We start from the raw sequence: 18278 nt of genomic DNA, 5'->3' as shown, positions 1-18278 counted from the left end.
TTGATAACGAAGGAAACACTTACTTCACTGGCTTCCAGCGCAGGTCCGGGCGGTTTTCAAGGTGCTGTTGCTTCTTTCTAAAGTAGAAGATGGCTTTGAACCATTGTGTTTGAGCAGAACTAGTGAATTTCTGTGCACTCTGCACTCCCAGGGGACTGGACTGTTGTGTTCCGTAGGTGAAGATGTCGTCTGTTGGCCTTCCTCATTCAGAGCAGCGATGCTGTCCAGAACACATTAGACTAGAGTGCTCGCTCGATGTCTTGAAATCAAAGCTAAAGACCCACCTGTTCTCTGCTGTGGAGGATTCTTAGAATGTCTGTTTCTTATATGTTGTACTATTATTGTATGGATTTTAACTGTACTGTGTTTTACTCGAGCAGTTTTGTATAGTTTCTAACCTTGTACAACATTGAGGGACTGTCATCCATAACTAGATTTACACACCCTAGGTCCTTGAAATTGCTCCTACTACAAGTGTGTGTGTGTGTGTGTGTGTGTGTGTGTGTGTGTCTCCTGCCTCTGTCCCAGTGAATACCGGGATTTGGTCAACATGTGATACTGATCAGGAACAGACGGTTGTAAACAGGAAACAAGTGGACGTGACGAACATGGAGCTGGTGGCTTCATCTCTGTCCATGTGAATTTGCTAATAAAATAAAACTAAGATGATGATGTTGATGTTCTAATTTATTCTTCACGGAATTGTTACATTTTTATTGCAGTGACCTTTGATTTTCAGGAAGGCCGCTGCCAGTTTAGGATCATAAAGTCCCTCCGCACCTTGAGAGAAACAGTCAAAAATACCCAGATTAAACCATTTTATTCTCTTTCCACCTTTCACTCACGGGCAAAAACGAAACAGTTCCAAATTCATGCGTTACAGTTCAAGATGACCACTGGAATATAAAAGTCGTTCATGAGTACAAAAATAAATTATTTAGTCCAGCAGCATGAATTCAGTTCATGTGGCTGAATCTTGAGATATATAAAAAGAACAGGATGGAAATGCCAGCTTCTGATTCGACACCAGTATTTGGGCCCAGATAAATAAAAATGTCTACAGCAGATATGAAGGACCTGGGGACAGAGAACATGCCGTCATATGAAAGCTACAGTTGTCCTTAAACGTTACACAGATATTATTATTTCGGTGTGGGAATAAGCATTCGTCCAGCCTGCACACGACATGGCTACAAGCTGTTTATTTTGGATGGTTGTAAAGTTTATCCATCATTGGGCCAAAAAAGAAAAAAAGTGCTTTAACTCAACGATAAATGAGCCGAGGATTAAGCAAAACGGGGCAACTGAAGCCTCAACAGACAGCAAAATATTTATATTCTTATAAGTCCAGCAGTTAGATGCAACAAAACATTTGATATTTTTGTGGTTTGACAGTAAAACGTCTTCAAGAGTCAACTTTGCCGTAAGTCCCCTCAGGTGGTCGGTAGCACTTGGGAAAGGCCATCAGCTGCAACATGTTGAAGGCATATTTCCTGCATCTAATATTCTTTTCAACGTTTTCAATCCGACATCCTTCTCTGGTGACCAAATATGGAAGAGGAATTAGGGAGGAAAGAAAAGAAAAATGAAAAAAAAAGGAAATGATGTGAGACAATGATTGCAACACTTAAATAAAAAGTGGCTTTGGAAGAAGAATGAACTTAATGCACTATTCCAAGAATGTTTAGGCTTTTTCAAGAACAGAACATTAAATAATAATCACCCATACATCGCTGCCTTCTCTCATGTTTAATGGCATTTCTTTACTTTTATTCTATTAGTACTTAATTTGCAAAAACACATATTTGTCCCCCCGTCTTTTTAAAAAGTATTTCATTTTATGAGATATGGCATCAGATGTTTCAAGTTTTCTGGTTTTTATACAAAATACATCAAAAAGTAATCACCACATAGCTCCTAATGTTTATCTTTTAGTAAATACTTCAGCTCTTATTTCCCAAGTGTAAAAATTCTCTGCGTGAGCAGGTCCAAACCTGCAAAACCTAGTGCCAGCCTAATATTTTCTGCATTTGAGCCGTGTCACTGTCTGTTTTGGGAACTACGGAGGCCCCTTTTCTTACATTTATAAATATTGATGAGTTTAGAATTAAAGATGTGCCTCAGGCTGTAATGGCGGTTATAACATGTGCGTAACTTAACACATCCGTCCATGAGCATCAGTCAGACCTCAAATGTTTATAGTCTACACTTGCAACAGGGAAAATAAAGTTAGTAGTCCCGATCACCCTCTTTAATCTGGGATTAACCTCATCTGGTAAAGACCACCCCTCCACCACCGCCTTGGTTAAAATAACCAGCAAACACGGAAATAAGCAGTGAGTAGAGATGGCATTGGCAGCAGTTTATTGATATTTTGCGAGCAGAAAAACAAGGCTTAAAATGAGCCACACAACCAGTAAATGGGAGCTGACGAGCAGCAGGGCAATGGGGTAAAAATGTCGCGATGCTGGTTTGTTCTGTGTGACGGCGCCAGCCTCGGGGTCCTCCCACTGCCCAAGGTCCCCCTGGTTGAGCCGACTGCAGGGCGGCCCCCGTAAAGAGTGAAACAGAACCAACAGAGACAGATAAAACACACTGTGGTGTTAGTACAGGTTAGACAGCATCTAAGTGGGACTTCTGCCACTAGCTGACCCGTCGCTGGTCGTGACGGGGGGCGGGGGCACCAGAAGGTCCACTTAGTCACAGAGTGCAGAGAGAAAATACACACAAGGATGAGGAAGAGATGGAAAGGATGGGAAAGAGATGCATGCGAGCTCTTATGATCGGATCGGCCTGATAATGCTTTCATTCATGTCCAAAGCAAAGATACATGCTAGTGGGTGAAGAGTTGATTCATTAGAACTTTAGTTGCCGTTAGCTCCGCATGTTCCGGATGTATGAGTGTTGCAATCATAATTAGACATTCCCCTCACACATTCTACTTCTATATTTGTGAGGACCACTTCCACTGTTCTCACCTGCACGCGCGCACGCACACACACACACAAGCGCGTTCTTCCAAGACTGAGTCAAGTAACATGTAAAAACTTGTTGGTCAGTAGGAATGAAAGATAATTGGTTTGAAGTTCAAGCTTGAACTTTTTTCTTGAAATTAAATCAATTGGCCCCAAAGAGGTTTAATTAGACCTGAATTAATTGTGAAAAGGTTGTAGAGCTTTTCCAGTGAGAGTGTTTCTGTAGCAGAGAGTGCACCAGAAATGCACCTCCCTCCTCATCTTTCAACTCCGTTCCACCAGAAAACTATCCATGATTTAACTTTCTGGTTTAGAGCAGCCAAAGATAGATTTGTTCAAGTGCGCAAAGCTGCTTGTGTTACATTTGGAGGTTAGTGAGGACCCAAAAACACAAAGTGAAACTCTATCTTTTTGAGGACCAGCCAAACTGTCCTCATTTCCCAAAAGGTCCTCAAAAGTTGTGTGTGTGTGTTGTTGTTGTTTTACTTGCTACATATTGAGCACCAGATTATGCAATCTTCTATCAAAATGAGGCTGAGGTTAGGATTGGGTTAGGGGTTAGGGGTCAGGGGTGTGTGGGGATGGGTAAGGTTAGAGTAGGGAGCTGGGTAAAAAAGTCCTCACAAAGATAGAAGTACGTAAGTATGTGTCTGTGTGTGCAAGAGTGTGTGTTTGAGTGGATGTTGTGTGGCTTTGTTTAGGCCCTTATATCTGACTGATGCTTTAACCTGATGAAGTCACTGGCTGTGTGCACATCTGCAGCACAAGCCTTTCTGATCTGATCAGCTTGTGTGATTTGGACAAGTTCTCTGCACTCTGAAGACTTCCAGCTGTGCATGTGCCCGTGCCTCCACGAGGGAGGATGGTTGAAGGTCGTGTAAACATGCTTGCATCACACATCGCACAGTGATAAAGTGGAAAATGTTTAGCACGAGCACCAGGTTTCATGAGAGGGTTATGAGTTCAGATGAGTTTCACACTTATCAGAGACAAACTCCCTAAATTACGTACTGACGTTACTTTGGTGTGATTTGCTCTATTTTGGAGGCAGTAGAGAAACTGAGAAACTGATGAATTTTCCCATGAATCTTAAGGGTGGAAATAAATAATTCTTGCTGGTCATGTGGTGCAGGCCTGAGGCATCTGACATTTAAAATCTCTGTTAGAAGTGTTGCATCAACATGGACCAATTATATCCAAAAGTGAGCCACTCACCACACTACAGATTAAATGGCTAAATGGTATTAAATGTGGGTTTCTGAATCTGGATTCTCCATTTAAAGCATCTAATGTGCAGCTCCGTTGACAAGCTGAGAGTTCAAGACCCCTGAGCTTTATCCTTCTTTGCAGTATCCACAGTGACAGATAAATGGGATAAATCTTAAAACTTTACATTCAGAAGAGTCGGATGCTGCGTGTTCTCGCTCTTACCTCCGCATACAGTCCAGAGCTCGGATGAAGAAATCCTTACTGAGCTGGTGTTCGTCACGCAGGAGGGCGCACTGCTCTAATGTGACAGACATGGATGTCCGGTCTTTGGCACTTTTGCAGCTAGTAAACCTGATGCCATTTAACCTTCGGCAGATCTGGAGAGAAGTGAGGAGGCATCAGCAGTTCACTGGGACACCGGATACATACATTTTGATGTTTGCAGGTAGGTCACGATGTATGAGAGCAGTGTGAAGGCCTTCTGGAACCACTATTGGGATGGGAACATACAGGAATGTATCCCAACAGTGAGAAGCTACGTGCTAACTTACAGCAAAATTATCTAAAATGCAGCCTATCCATGCATTCATCTAGATTTTTTCAATATCGAACTCCATGATCGCACATACCTGGGCAGATATGGTTTGACAATGTTTAGCTTGTGCATTGTTCAATGTGCATCTTCAGTATCTAACCGTATCTCACCGTTCCAGCAATCCACAGAATCTCCACATTCTTTCTTTTCTTCGTAACCACATTCTGGCCCAGGGTTTCAAGTAACTCTTTTATGTCCGTCTGCGTCTGAAAACACGGCAGACCTGCCCGCAGAAAAGGACCAAGTCAAAACAAAAACACAAGTTAGACTTAAATAGAACAAAAGCGAAGCCCCTAGACTGAAGAGTCGACAGTTTGGGGAAAAACATGAGGAACGACGAGGGGAACAAAACTCACATTCGGTTGGCACCTTTTCGCTTAATAGTTTAAAATAGGCCTCTAGAATTTCAAAATTCCTCTGGTTTATTCTCTCTTGGAGGGAAATGTCTCCGAACCTGAGAAGAGAGATGTCACCATCACATCTGGCATCATGTCCACTTTAAGACTAAATGATGTGCGTACCTCTCAGCAATGGTTTGCTGTTCGTTAATGCCCACGTTGAACAGCACTGGAAATACCCTTAGAGGCTTGCCCTCCCTGATCTCCTCTGGCAAGACCTGGAATACCAGCCGTGGTAATGGCACTTGTACAGTGAAATGGTCTCTAAATGTGGGAAAAGGACAGAGGAACGGAGTTCAACATGTCTTTCCAAGTCGGGCAAGTTGGACAACTTGATACTCGAGGGAGGAAAGAGGAAAGAGATATTTTTCAAGACGGATCTGCTTCAGAGGTTTGAGGTTTACTCCACTTGTTCTTCTAGAAATCTCACACCTGCACACGAGGTGACAGCTGCTAACGGCTCAGATGATGTTGGCGTGAGCAGCACCTTTATAAGTTACGGGCGGATGGTTTTAAAGTCAAGTCAGCCTTACAAACGCTGACATGCAGGGACAACACTCCTTTTTTTCTTAAGCAACTCTTACATCCCTTTTTTAAGCAACTCTTACATGGCACTTCACTTTGTGGTTTCCTGTTGCTTCCTGGGGGGTTACGGTAATCGTTGAAAAAGTCATGTCAAAAGTAGGTAAGGTAGTCACAAACCCCTTGTGGAGTTATACATGGCCTAAAAGCTCAATATGATGACACAAAGAAACCCCCAAAAGTGAAAAAGAAGCAACAACAAAGAAGCATTTTACCGTCTGCCACGAACTAAAGGTTCAAGGTCACCGAGGTCATCCGTCTGGGCCTCTGTGATCTGAAAGACGACCTTCTGCAGGTCTGCGATTCCAACCTCCATGTCCTCCAACATCCCGATCTCTTCGCCTTAAACAGATTCAAAAGTGCAACTGTGAGATGTGCACTGCATCACAGATGACTGCAGCACAAGACAAAGATGCTACTGACTGTAGGTGCTCAGGAGGCTCTCGAACTGGGCCACCAGGCCAACCTGGTGAAGCTGCCTCAGGAAACCTTTGTCCTGCATTCCTGCGTAAAGCCTCATGACAAAGCCACAGGCCAGGGTTGCCAGCTGTAGCAACACACATCGTACAGAGGTGTGACTCATATGTTTTGTACCACAGTTTTGTGATTCGATGAGTACCGACACGTTGCAGAGTTCTAAAACATTTCAAAGGACTTTGTAAGAGGCATGTTGTGAACGATCGAGTGGTGCGGTGGAATGTCGACGGTAAAACCGCATCTGCACTTCCGGATCACCTCGCGTCGTCTCGCTGCGGCCGCTTACCGCCTGGCTGAAGACCACGTCTCTCCTCTGCTGCAGGTGGAAGCCCTGCGGCAGGCTACAGGCTGCCTCCTGCAGGAGAACGAAGGTCATGGCTCTTTTGGCCTTCTCCACCACCTCCGTCACACAATCCTTCAACTTGGTCACCAAAGGATGCAGCTGTTCCCTCCAGTCCCCTGTGGAGAGAGGTGGAAGGACGTCAGGACGACATGCGACGATAGCTGTGATCGGAACGTGTGTGTGTGTGTGTGTGTGTGTGTGTGATCTGCATGTACTTATAAATCTAATAATAAAATAATAAATCGGAGGTCTACTGTCAAACTGTCCTGTGCAGTGACGTCATACTGGGCGAGAGCAGCTGTCAAATAAGAGGCTGCACATTTATCAGCCCATCCACCCATTTAGATTGTTACGTGGGATTAACGACCTGACAGAGTAGATTCTCCTTCTTCCTTCTTCTGTCTGCTCCAGTCAGGAGAATCGTATTTTTGGATGGTTTTAGATGAATTGACTTGACAAAACTAGGATTCATTGATGCCGAGGAGAGTGGCTTCTTGGCAAGCAACTGCGTGCAGATGTGCACTGTGGTAAATGCCAAAAAGATGGACAAGCAACTAAAAAGCTTCGAACAGAACAGAAATCTCTCTGAAATTAAATTCCCAGGTTGTGCCCGGCTTGACAGTCAACTCCTTGAGAGGCAAATCTTTTGGTCACACAACATACTCGTAATCTGCTTACACGAATATCGGAACTGGGTCACGCTACAAGTGTGACTTCACGGTGTCTACACTTTTCTTCGTACAGACTGATCTCTTCGTCTGCCAACAGGGGGCAGTGTTGGCCCAATAATGTCAAAAATGTGGGCATCTGGTTCCCCACCACAACTTGTTCTCTCCAGTGACAACCTGTTGAAAAGTTTTGGGTGTTCAATGTGGAAATACACCTACACAGATGGATAAACAGACGCGCACACATGCACACACACGTACACGCACATACAAAATCAGGGCTGACCGAGAACGTTAAGCACATCAGACTTTCCCTGCCAGAGAAATCATGTCTTATCTCTTTCTGCAAATATCACCTCTACACAAAGGACGACTCCAGCTGTCATCTCTGTCAGCCCACCTGTCTAACCCCCCCCAACACACACACAGGGGCGCTCACAGAGCGCTTCGCTGGCTTTAACGCGGAGATAAAGCCTTTGTCATTATTCGGTCTGTTTGTATTTAGACAAGCATTATCACAATTGGTCGCAGCCTGTTCATTGTCTTAAAAAGGATGTCATGCACACACACACACTTGCATGCACGCATGCCATCATAACTAACTGCTCAACCTTAACCGCCAACCCCATTTTTCTAGTGAAATACAAATTGTGGTTGTAAACATGAAGTATGTGAGAACAAGCACACACAGACGCACACATAGCTCGTCTCCTTGTCGCCTGGTCAGACTGATGCCTCTCCTCTCTGTGCGCCACTTGGCAGCTGCAGCTGGCTGCACACTTGTCTAGACACAAGCTTGCAGCAGGGTTTCATTGGGCAGAAGGGAAGACTGGGCAGATTGTGGTCGACAGTGAGTGGCTCTGCATATCAAACAGTGTTTTCATCAACTTTCTCCTCTCTTTTGCCGAAGCTACAACAACCGCAGGTTTGTTATTCCCTCGGCTGTTGTGATCAATTTATTTGCATAGACACAAACTCCTCCAAGTCTCCTCGAAGCAAATGAGGGAACACTTCATTCATTCAAATTAAGTGGGTGACGGATTGACTGCATCATGGCTCCCTGGGGAGGCGCTTCTCTGAGGAAATGTCTTGGACATCTTGTCTCTCTTCTGTGGAACCTTTACAGCTGTGTCACTCAGAGGCAACTGGACCAGCAGTCGGATACAGGAGCTGCTCCATCTCACACCAGCCCACCAAACAGCCCCGGGACGGTCACCATGGTGCCACTTCAGCTGCTGTAGATGCACCATAAACTGTCTGTCCTCCTCCCCATTGGGAGGAGCTCAGATGCCTGCAGCCAGGTGTCTTCCCCCCCAGTGCTTGATATCTAATCGAGCCTTATTACAAACTCAATAATTACCAGGGTTGTGTGATGTGATGACATCAGCCAGCTGCTGCTCAGGGACCGGCTCCGGTTTGCTGTTGTCCTCCTCCCGCAGTTGGTCCACCATGGCAATTACGCAGTTGAGCCGTTTGGCCACGCTGGCCCACACTCTGTCCTAAAGGGGCAGAATGCATCATTAGTAGTCAGATTCCTGCTGATTATGTGTTTCCCAGGCTGCAAAAAAAAAAAACGTGCAAGCAGCTCAGAGTATTTTCATACGACTTTGGAGCACAAAATAACGCGGAAAGTTTTTTTTTTTTTCGGCTTTATGTTCAAAAGGTCGACAGGAAATTGCCGTTCGGATGGCCCAATATTACTTACAAAATGTTTGGATGGTTTCCAGCTTTCTCTTTCTGTTCCTGAGCTCCATCTGTTGATGTCATTGATGCTTCTACACTGTGTGTGTGCGTGTGTGAGTGTGTGTGTGTGTGTACATATGTGAGAATCTGCGCGCCTGCGTCCTGTAAGTGGCTGGGTGTATTTTGGTTGCTTCAGACATATGGTTTGAATATAAAAGTGGGGAATATTTTAGGAGATAATTGGGTGCCGTTGTGCAGAAATCATGGTAATCTCCTGCTGTCAGTGTGGCAGAAGCAAACAGTTGCAGTGAAAAGAAGCAACGCGGGATACATTCATCGGCATGGAGACCACTAAAAATCAGCTTCTGCTCCTACGTTCCTCATGTCGAGACATTGTAAGCCTCTACGTACTTGGGTTTCATAAAGACTCAATTCATTAAAAGTAAAATCCACACTCACCCACTCCTCTTCATCATATTCTTTATGATGAGGGATGGAGTCTTGGTGTTTCAGGGGCCCACCCTCTCCTCGAGCGGTGGTTTGTGATCCCTCCACGTTGTTACACACCGTGCCGCTCTCATTGATTGATGTGGTCGGGCTGTGGCCAGGGAGCCCCTGAGCTGGGCTCTGATTCTGGCCGCTGCTCTGATGGTTGTGGCCTGGTCGCTGTCCTCCCTGCGAGGGGGTTTGCTTCTGGCTCTTGGAAACGTAGCCCGGCCTCGCCGCGTGCAGCGCTAGCAGCGCGCTCTTGACCAGTTCATCCTTAAGCGTGTGGACGAATTGTTCCGTCTGCGGAGGAGAGAGAGGCCAAGAAAAGGTGAGAGGTTGAGTGGACGGAGAGAGACTGCGCCTAGGTGGAGATGGGGAGAGATTTTTTTTTTCTTTTTAGTGAGCGTGTGGCGCCTGGAAGAAAATACTTGTTTGATGGGAGTATTTACAAAGGAGAAGGGAAAAAAAGAAACCCGCCTGTGTCTCCATTACGGCATCGCAGCGACGCAAATGGCAGCAAACAACAAACAATTCAATTACTCCTCTAAATTCCGGCGCGCCTCTCAGAGGAGCGCACCTCTTTTGGTCTCAAACACACCAGCGACTGTATGTCGCCGATGGACCCGGTTCTAAGGAGCCTCGCGTCTGCCGCTGAAAGAATAAGGGCTCTCAAGAGTAATTGAGTTGGAGCTGCAATAAGCAATTTTATTACCCCGGCAAACAAAACAGCCCGAGTCATCTGCGAAAAGAAACCTATGAGGTCACTGGATACATATATTTATCACGCAATCACGTCTTCTGCCCTCAGATCCCCGAGGCCGACTGAATAATGAACTTGCAGGGAGTGTTTGGGAAATGGGCTTGTCAGCAGAAATAGCCGATGCATTTTTCAAAGAACATGTCAGCTATAATGAAAGATTACAGGTGGCATTTCTTCCCCCCGGTTTTCTTTATCCCGTGCGTTAAATTGAAAACCGTTACAACACCGGGTCTCTTAGACTGTGCTGAGACAAGATATATGTCTCTAATTCCTGCCAGCGAGGTTACACACACGCACACATATGTGCATACCTATTACTAATTCATATCCAAGTTTGTTTGTTCCGAGCTACTGCTGTTATGACTTGCATGAACATGTCTGATTAGTGTATTTCTTCTTAAGGAATAAAAACACCAATTCCAGCTATGGCATGCTAAAAAGCGATCATATTCAGCTTGTGACAATAGATTTTTCATAATGTTGCACACTGGACATGACAGAAACTACATTTCTTTTCATTTTTACAAATGAAAAGAAATGTCCCGTCGTCTGTTTTTGTCATTTAGGAAGCAAAACTCTGCTTTAAGTGTTCTGCTCTGGAGCTCTCAAATGATAGGAAGACGATTGTTCGGTAGGAAACGGCCCCTTTGATGAATGCAGCAGCTGAAAAATAGCAAATTACGGCTACACTAAAACCACTGCTGTGATAAATTCATATCCATTTTAACTGCCATTCGTGGGAGAAAACGAGCGCCATTACTGTGAGTTAGCAACGTGAGAGCTGAAATCTATGAATAAGTTGACAAGCGTAATTGCCCGAGAAAAGCATTTGTGGCAGAATTATTATTCTCTGATGCGATTGTACACAAAGTAAACATCATTCTGAAAGATAACAATGTTTAAGTGACTTGGGGAAGGGGTGGGGGGGGGGAGCTGTGCTTAAACTAAATGCCACTTAAAAGGAACATGGGATATCAAAATGGAAATTCATATTCAAATTGAACTCTGCTTATCTGACCCCAGTGTTAATTAGCAATCTACCAGAACATATATTATTCATTTTCGCTCCCCAGACGATTGGGGTTGTAGCTGTCATGTTTAAAACAGTCTGAAGTCATTTGTACTTCTCAGCGAGGCGCTACAGGTGTCCGGAAGGTAACTTTAAAAGGAAGCGTATGGATCAAAACCATTCCAGTAACGCGCAGGACTCCTGACAAAACCGCCAGTTTAATGACTGCTGGATCTGGAAACAACAGCACGCCTTCAGGTGGAGGAGAACACACGCCTTGATTTTCATAGCCGGGGTTAAACCAAAGCAAATGCCCTCCTCCACACTCCTCCACACCAACCTGCCTCCCAGATCTGAAACGCTGGGCCTCCTTCGGGATAGATCCTCTTGCTGGGCCTCCTTGATGTGATCTGGAAACAGGCATGTGAGCCAGAAAACTCCTCTGCGGGCTCGACTGCAGCAGGGAGGCAAAGTTACATCGGATCTGAAAGCGAAGGAATCTATTCATCCCAAATGGTTTCCACTGGTTTCAGCCCAGACGAGTGGATTTTGAGTCAAAAATAGAGCCTTTGCTCGAAACCGTCATCCTTCACGCGAAAGGTTGGATGAATAGATTCCAGATGAAAAACGGCACTTCTCCGCTCCATCGTGCGCTCTTTTGTACATGCTTTTTACACACTGTATAATTTAACATAATCAGTCACACATGGTGAAACTCTCAGCTCGTCAGTGCATTTAAAATGAAATGAAATGAAATTATTATTACGGGCCCTCGACAGATCCATCGTCTCATGTAGGGTTTATGGAGAGCTTATGGTCTGCCCCACGCTGATCATATGAAGATCAGGCATCAGATTCCGGACAGGAAAGTTGCATCAATAATTGCACGAGCCGAGCACCTTGAGCCGAGGACGAAAGAGGCAGCAAATGATTTGGAACTTTTTTTTTTCTTCTTCCATTGCCTGGATTTTGACTGCAAGGTCCCATTTTGACCTGTTTCTCTCAAGGTTTGACTCTTAACACACACAACAAGATGGCGCGCTCTGACTGTGACAGTGTTTTGTCACATTTTGGGTGTGGTGATGGTGGTGGGGGGGGTCGCATCACCTGATCTGCCCTCCATCACATGCGCGGCGCGCGTTAGCCGAATGAACCCCTGCCTGGGTCAGCTCAAACAGGGCCGCTCTCTGATTGAAATCTCAGCGTAGGTGTGTGTGTGTCTAATCAAGGATGAGAGGAAGTGGTGACAGAGCGAATGTACCAATTAAGCAGGCTGATTGCGCTCTATTCCACTGTGGCAAAAACAATCTCTCCCACAACAGATTGCAATCTGACAGCACCAGATGTAATTCATTAATTATCCTGATAAAAATGCCTCCACGCTGCAAACCTCAACGCTGCCATTCACTTTTGTTGCTTTGGCATTTTTATGATATCTTGGATTCCTCTCGAAATGCCAGTATTGCCTGCAGTGCATGCTGGGTAGAGAGCTTTACCTTGGTGGGTTTTACAGAGCTGCGCTTTATTTGGGGTTCGAACCAAAGCCGGTTCGGGATTAATCAGACGGGGCGTGACCTGATGGCGGCTGATAACCCGCGAGAGACGCGGGTTTGAGAGTTGCAACCGCTCAAGGTGAAGAGAGATGGATAAAAGTAAGAGTGGGTGGAGGGTTTGGGGGATGCCTCACCTTGTCAGAAAGGTTCTTGAGAGCATCTTGGAGCCCAGGCGAAGAGTGTTCCTGGGCAGCCTGAAGGAGCTGGTCCGCCAGGGAGACGATGAGCGGCTGAAGGAGATCGACGGTGCCGAGTACCTCCTGGGCTTTGGCTGTGTGCTCCGGAGAGTAGTAGATGCACTGGTAGGCAGTGCTGAAGCTGTGGCAACGGGAGGAGAAAATAGAATCAAATCAGGTTTGTGAGTCTTCCTGGAGCTCTAATCAAAGAGAAATGAAGGATCTTATTGAAACTGTAATTTAGTGCTCGTCCACATCGCTGGGTTCCATTCACAGTCCACAAGAACCACTTCAATCTTCAATTCTGATTGCCTCAGGATCAGAGTTGATGGTTTACATTCATTAAGTGGGAGCTATCAGATTCCCATATGACCTCCTGTGCAGAAGGTACCTTAATACTGACAACAGCGCACGTCCAGTCAGGCATCATGCACGAGCACGTAGCAGACGTACATCTGATCTGGTCGCCCCCAAACAGCTTAGATTAGTGAAGATTTAAGTCATAAAATCTTCTTCAACTGCTGTTAAACATTTCTGCCTTTTATGGACAATAATACCATTAGAACTGATTATTTATTCGCTGTGAAGCTTAGTTCTAATAAAGAGTCCTGATGAGATTAACGGAGATAATCCGCACTTTCCAATACATTTAACGCGTCTGGCAGGGGAGACGCCACTCTCCTTTTGTTCCAAAACCTATGAGATGAATGCTGGTACGAGCTGCCAAAACTAATTCAATGCTTCCATCAATCGTCATGAACTCGCTCGTCTTTAACGTGGCGTCACGGCTTCAAACAGCCTTGGGGTTGGGCCTGTTTTATTTGGTCACCACGCAGAGAAAGATGCCCAACAGTGGACACATGAGCACCTTTAGCACCGCAGCTTCAGCCTCAGCTCCATCCTCCTCCGGAGCGGTGATGACTAGCGCCCTCTCTGTTTTCCAACCCGTGTTGATAGTTGGTCGCCTTGACGATGCAGCCGTGCTCTCCAGGTACTCGGCCTGAATCATCAAACTCAACCTGCAGTCCAGTGTCAACCCATTTCTGCCTCATGAATAATGAATCCCCACCTCCACGTTTCCAGTGAGCTATTTAATCTCAGACAAAAACACCTTTTGTCAGGTCCTGGTTTCGGGGCAAATCACACCAACCACACATTCTCCTCGGGTAAAGTTCCAGTGACTTTCAATGAGCTGCTGTTGACTTCCTGCCATCAGATGTGGCGAGGAGCGAGGCAGTCATTTGCAACCCTCTCAGCTAGTTTAGAGTCAGCTCTGCAAGCCTCTATGTAGGCCAGACCCCAGAGCCAGATCCTAAGGCATAATTGACATAAGAGATAGAGAGGGGGGGGCAGGAGGGGCACATACAACGAGCTGGCATAATATGAAATTCTCTTCAGCACTCTGAATATATTTCAGAGAGGGAGTTGAGCACTTCTGTAGAAGTCGCCCTGTGTGGCAGCAGCTACCTGACGCACCAAACGGAGGAAATCTGACGGCCCAAAGAACCCCCAAAAAACACTATTTTAGCCACTAACTACATCTTTGACTGGCCAAAGTTAAAATCTTGGCCTTGTCATCATAGCTAATTAAACCCTGGAGAACAACCACCCACGAGCACAAAGCTAATCAAAGGAATCACTAAGTGAGACAGCGATACTCAGCAAACTGTGGACCACTCACACACACACACACACACACACACACACACACGCACACACACACACACACACACACTCACACACACACACACACACACACACACACACACACACACACACAGCGCTGCTCCATTACAGTTTAAATTACAAACACCATTTCTTTCAAAATCACAAGGACTCATTAGGGTTGGTGGTGTGGCGTTCCGGGGAGGTGAAATAAATCCCTCCATCTCCGGATGCCTCCATTTTAATGGGTTGCACCATTTTTAAACCCGGGGGGGTGGGCTTGGAGGCTGTCCTGCATTGGAAGTGCAACACTGATGGTGGACCAGACGTTTCATCCCCAAACAGAATCACTTTAATCACTTTAGACTTTCCAAGATGCCAAGACCAGGTATCGAATCCTTTCTTGCTTGCTTTCATAGCTGCACCTGTAATGGTCCCGGCTAATCTATTGTTCGAATAAAAAAGCCTTTGACTGCATAAAAGCTTCAATTATCCCCATTACATATTGGAAATGATCTTATGGCCCTTTTACATAAGACATCCCTCAGAAAGTGGGCAAAAAAGAGGAAGTTGTGGGGCACAATTACTTCAGCTACTCAGACTCGATAAAAGCCCTGTTGACTCTTAAGTACAAATCCAATCCCATTACAGGCCCAGTGCAGACAATAATGAACAGGTACAACTGCCACTTGTTACTAGAGGACAAAATTGATCTAGACTAAAGGTGGTTTAGGCAGGGAAAGTTGACTGTGTCCTCAGCGTTGCTATTAAACCCACAACAGAGTAGAAAACGGCATAAACGTGCAGACACATTATGGAGCTGCTTCTGTGTGCACCTGTGTGATCTTGTATTTGCTACATTAGAGTACCAAAATTCTCATTCTACTAGCAAAGTGAGGACATTTTTACAAAATGATGCCATTTGAGGTGTTCCCCATAGCATCAAAATGACAGATTGAGGGTTAAGACAAGGCTCTAAGGTTGAGGTTAAAATTGGGTTAGGACTTAGGGTCTGGGGGGTAATATCTTTAGGAGTCCACACAAAGATAGGAATATGGGGAGGTGTGTGTGTGTGACTCTGTCTCCCATTCATAATGTCATTGTTTAAAGTAAAATGGATGAAGAATAATAATTTAAAAAATCCACTATATAAAAATCCAACAATGCTAAAATTGCATTTTTGTCAAACGTCTTCACCCCCGAATTGAAGCCACCCAAGTGCAACAAACACTGATAAATCAACAATAAAATTGATAATTTGCCCACTGAAATAGGTCTCACATCAGCAGCCTGGAGCTGATTCACACAAAACCCTGGAAACAAAAGCGTGAAAAAGCCTCCATGTTCCAAAATCCTTTCAATCTACCACAAGATAGGAAGTTATTTACTCTTTGGGCTGAAACTGTGAAGAGACTATTGAACTTTAAAGGAATTCTGTCTTTCTTTCTCATCAAACCATCTTGAATCTTTCATGTAATCATAACATTCCTTTGCTGTGTAGCGAGATATATCTGTACTGAGCCTGAACATAACAGAAAATCCTTTAAAAAGGGAGTAGAACTTAAGGTTTTCACTGGTTAAATGCATGAACCAGTGATGTAGGTCATGCCTTCATTGGATTATGTATAACTGAGTGTAGACAATGACATCTACATTTTTAATTACATTCATAAAATGAGTAATGCAATGCGTCTGGCCATCAAAGATTTTAATGGGTATTTATTTATATGTCTCTGGATAATAAAATAAATCAAACTGCTGCATGTTTCTTTATGGTCTCAGTTCAGCATTGTTGACAGAGCTTTTACAAAAATGTAAAAAACACTGACCTTTGATAAAGATAAAGCCTATATCTAAATAATTACCCCATATTAGGCAAGTTATCTTGAGTTTAGCCTTCAGCCAATGGCTGCCGTCAAACACTCGTGTGTCTGACTTAGTAAAAGTATAATTAACTGTGTCAAATATACAGGAGACTGTCTCAAGTGGGACTGCCTACTCATATAAAGGTTTAAATAAGATAATTCACATAGTTGGTGCTTTTTGTCTGAGAGGAATGTTACTTGAGCTGTTCCGTAGCTCCGGTGGGGCATTTATATTGCATGTAGTTGCATTTATAACCCCTGTCAGAAGGGTTGCTTCGCTCAAAGCTCCTCCAGACTCCATTACATGACGTCAGCGCGCTGCAGTGAGGGGAGCGGTGCTTTTAGGAGCAATTGCAGTCAGACCCCAACACACTCCCTGATAATGTATGATAATGGATTCCTCTTAATCCCATCTCATTTCCATGTCCGCCCTGGGTACGCCACGTGCCTCCAGCCATGAAAATACCAAAGGTGCACCAACGTTCCCTCGGCACCGAGTCCTGGGACTCCTGAAATTACCGCCTGTCGTCTCCTTAAAGTTTTACTAAAACAGCCTGAAAGAAGAAGCCTGTCACCAACACATACTGTATGTGCTGCGGAGGTAAAGCTTGAACTTCACCAGGATAGCAACACGTTGCTAGGATGAAGCTCTCCCCAGCTTTCCTGAGTGATCAATAGAAATGGGTTGAAGCAGTAATGAGAGAAGGAAAACCGCTGGGCCCAGTGGCCTTATTAAACCAGCACATCTCAGTGCACGTCTAATTAATAGTGGAAAGGAAATTAATGGCGATCTCGCCGCCCAGCAGGGTGAAAGTCAGCGGAGTCTTGCAGCTCTTCAGGTGACTGCCAAAGTCACAGCACTTTATTCAGACTTCTGTGTCCGGGACTTCATCCACGCGGACGCAGCAGCAACACTGTATAATCTGCTGGAAGTTGCTGCTGCACAGATTGTTGCAAATGGCAACTCCATCTGCTGAATCTTCCACGAGGCACTGATCTCCCAGCAGTTCTCAGAGTAACAGCCAACCTTTTCCTGGGTGATTCAGACACAGGCTCGACAGATCTGAGAGCAGATAAGCCTCAAGGCCACTGCCAGCATCCCTCTTCATCACTGATACAACCTGGAGCAGGCAAACAGCTAACAAGTCCCAGCCACATGCCAATGTCCCGACACACTAACGCCTGGATAGACTGATTCACTTGGACAACCGGCCTCGTGTAGCTTTGGCCCAAAGAAGCGGCTAAAGTGTGACGTCGTCTCAATCGTCTCCTGTCCATCTGCGGCTCCGCCCGACCCAGGAGACCGGATAGAAGACAGAAGTCCTCCGCCCATGCTACGCAAACAGGCATCTAGGATGCTAGCCCCTCTCCCAAACGGCGCCTTTCATCATCATGCAGATTAGTAGGATCGTTCGGGAAAGGCTGGTGATGAAAGAATAGACCACCTCAGCAAATCTGGCGGCTCCGTCTACGGGGGTCCAATTAAAAAGGGATAAAAATCCTGCGACTTTCTGAAACAGCCGTTTAAGTGGGACCACGTGAATTAATGAAAGATAAATGCTCCTGCCCCGTCTGTACATGTGCAGGGTTTCCGCAGGAATGCTAAGCGCAGATATCGATTAAACTCTTTCCCGGCCCATCCCGAGAGATAAACTGCATTGTCTCGTCCCGTCATTGCCAAGTTTGGCCAGTCTAGGCTTTAATGGATCTGGAAAGAATCCCTTCTCGCTCTCATCTTGTGTCCAAGGAACAAAGATGAATCGTTCTTTCATTGCCCTCCCGGTAACACCTCTTTCCTCAGGTTTCCCTTTTCCATCCCACCCGCCTTCTT

At 45.3% G+C, this 18278-nt stretch overlaps 1 protein-coding gene across 10 annotated transcripts in view; it reads right to left on the bottom strand.

The window, feature by feature from the left end:
* Positions 1-801: 801 nt before the first annotated feature.
* The window catches only part of inpp4b (inositol polyphosphate-4-phosphatase type II B), a 90325-nt gene continuing 72848 nt past the window's right edge, over positions 802-18278 (bottom strand). For 7 of the 10 annotated variants that reach the window (XM_029850411.1, XM_029850414.1, XM_029850412.1 and 4 more), the window contains 11 exons: positions 12876-13059; positions 9390-9719; positions 8608-8746; positions 6523-6695; positions 6183-6306; positions 5975-6101; positions 5301-5441; positions 5136-5233; positions 4890-5002; positions 4407-4561; positions 1557-2538 (listed from right to left, as the gene is read on the bottom strand). In XM_029850411.1, coding sequence (XP_029706271.1) covers positions 2364-2538; positions 4407-4561; positions 4890-5002; positions 5136-5233; positions 5301-5441; positions 5975-6101; positions 6183-6306; positions 6523-6695; positions 8608-8746; positions 9390-9719; positions 12876-13059 — 1759 coding nt within the window. In that variant the 3' untranslated portion in view covers positions 1557-2363. The other 3 variants (XM_029850420.1, XM_029850419.1, XM_011612981.2) reach the window with 2 other exon arrangements.

This window comes from Takifugu rubripes, chromosome 17 (assembly GCF_901000725.2).
Source record: "Takifugu rubripes chromosome 17, fTakRub1.2, whole genome shotgun sequence".
NCBI lineage: Eukaryota > Metazoa > Chordata > Actinopteri > Tetraodontiformes > Tetraodontidae > Takifugu > Takifugu rubripes.
This window is presented reverse-complemented; position numbering and strand designations above follow the sequence as displayed.